General features: G+C 49.3%; 1 protein-coding gene across 2 annotated transcripts in view; it reads left to right on the forward strand.

The window, feature by feature from the left end:
• mcc (MCC regulator of WNT signaling pathway) overlaps positions 1-2500 on the forward strand; it is a 68764-nt gene that overhangs the window by 37788 nt on the left and 28476 nt on the right. For both annotated transcript variants that reach the window (XM_083669836.1, XM_083669837.1), the window contains one exon: positions 785-948. In XM_083669836.1, the coding sequence (XP_083525962.1) occupies positions 785-948 (164 nt within the window). The remainder of the gene's footprint in view (positions 1-784; positions 949-2500) is intronic.

A 2500-nucleotide genomic window follows, 5' to 3' on the forward strand; every position in this document is an offset into this window, starting at 1 on the left:
TACAAGCTTGAATCATTATAGATAGGCTTTGTCAGAGAGAACACAGTGCATTTATAATAGTGTTACTGCTCTCATAGCTCCACCTCACATTCTAAACTGCAGCTGTGTGTGTGTGTGTGTGTGTGGAGGTGTATTATACTGCAGCTACAGTGTGTGTGTGATGGTAATGAGTGTATGACTGGCTTGCAGCATCCTCCCAGTCAGCCCCTGGCATCCTATTAACCCATGACAACACCACACTGCTGGATAGCACTGTTAATATGGGGCTAGCATGGGACAATACATCAACACACCATTGCTATGCTAACAAGGTCACCTTGCTACAGGCAACAGCACGGTGTAGCTAGCTACCGTAGCTAAACATTCTGACAAAAGAATGCTGGTTTCTTCCCGATATGAAATATTTAGTTGAACTCAGCGTCCTGAATATATATTCTCCAGTATATATTCTTTATATAAGTTCCTCTGATTCTAGCTTGCCAGCTTGTATCAAATTGTAATACTGTTTTGACCCAGTTAAATTATCTCAGTTGCGTTTTTGGACATATTGAGGTTTGTGGATCAGTATCTAACCATAACTGTATGCTCTCTCTCGATAGACAACCACAGTGATCTGAACTCAGATCAGTCTGTCTAACCCTAGCCCTATGCTTTCTCTCCATAGACAACTGCAGTGATCTGAACTCAGATCAGTCTATCTAACCCGAGCCCTATGCTTTCTCTCCATAGACAACTGAACTCAGATCAGCCTATCTAACCCTAGCCCTATGCTTTCTCTCCATAGACAACTGCAGTGATCTGAACTCGGAGCTGCAGCGGGTGTTGACGGGGCTGGAGAGCGTGCTCTGTGGGAGGAAGAAGAGTGCGTGTAGCCTGTCAGTGGCCGAGGTGGACCGCCACATAGAGCAGCTGACCACCGCCAGCGAGCACTGTGACCTCGTCATCAAGGTACGAGACCTGTCTGTCTGTCTGTCTGTCTGTCTGTCTGTCTGTCTGTCTGTCTGTCTGACTGACTGACTGACTGACTGTCTGACTGGTCGAGCCTTGTCTGTCTGTCTGTCTGACTGGTCGAGCCTTGTCTGTCTGTTTGACTGGTCTAGCCTTGTCTGTCTGTCTGACTGGTCGAGCCTTGTCTGTCTGTCTGTCTGTCTGTCTGTCTGTCTGGCTGGCTGGTCGAGCCTTGTCTGTCTGTCTGTCTGTCTGTCTGGCTGGCTGGTCGAGCCTTGTCTGTCTGTTTGTCTGACTGTCTGACTGGTTGAGCCTTGTCTGTCTGTCTGTCTGTCTGACTGGTCGAGCCTTGTCTGTCTGTCTGTCTGACTGGTCGAGCCTTGTCTGTCTGTCTGTCTGTCTGTCTGTCTGCCTGTCTGCCTGCCTGTCTGTCTGCCTGCCTGTCTGTCTGACCACCGCCAGTGAGCACTGTGACCTGGCCATGAAGGCCCACCAGTGACAGCTCTCCTCAGGGCCTGTGTGAGTCAGGATGATGTCATCACCACCTCTTGACACAGATTTATTAGGACACTAGTGGTCCCACAGAGATGACACAGCGTCGCCGGGGCTCCGATAATTCAGTCCTGTCCCACAGAGATGACACAGCCTGGCCAGCGCTCAGATATCTCAGCCTTGTCTGTCTGCCATCTCCCTGGGAGTGTCAGCAGTTCGAGGGGAATCTGAGCTGCCTGCCAGACTGCTACACTCTGAGAAACTCTCTGTCAGTTTCCTTGCATACAGATGATACAGCATATACACATACACACGCACGCACGCACGCCCGCAGGAGAGAGAGAGAGAGAGTGCATGTGAGTGAGAGAAAAGAAGAGAGAGTGGGATAAAAAGCGAGGGAGAGAGAGAGAGAGAGAGAGAGAGAGAGAGAGAGAGAGAGAGAGAGAGAGAGAGAGAGAGAGAGAGAGAGAGAGAGAGAGAGAGAGAGAGAGAGAGAGCTCCTTGCCTCATAGACAGTAATTTCACAGAATATGAGCTGACAGCTCAGTGGAAATGTGTTCCCTGCGTGTTTAGATTGCAAATAGAATGCATGACAGACAATCACCATCTGTGGCAGAGCACAGACTCACAGACTCACAGCTCAGCTTGGTGTGAGGTGGGGTTTACCCTGGCTGTGGTTCTGCTTTAGAACTATACTACCAGACCACCATACTGGTTAATACTACCAGACCACCATACTGGTTAATCCTACCAGACCAGACCACCATACTGGTTGGACCTCACAATCCTCTGTGTCAGAGAAACAATATAGTGAAGGTAGAGAGAGAGAGAGAGAGAGAGAGAGAGAGAGAGAGAGAGAGAGAGAGACAGAGAGAGAGACAAAGAGAGAGAGAGAGAGAGAGAGATGGAGAGAGAGAGAGAGAGATGGAGAGAGAGAGAGAGAGACAGAGAGAGAGAGATGGAGAGAGAGAGAGAGAGAGAGAGAGAGAGAGATGGAGAGAGAGAGAGGGTGAGGGAGGGAGGAGGAGAGAAAAACAGAGAAATCAAGGACTGCACGTTT

Source organism: Argentina silus (assembly GCF_951799395.1).
Source record: "Argentina silus genome assembly, chromosome: 5".
Classification (NCBI taxonomy): domain Eukaryota; kingdom Metazoa; phylum Chordata; class Actinopteri; order Argentiniformes; family Argentinidae; genus Argentina; species Argentina silus.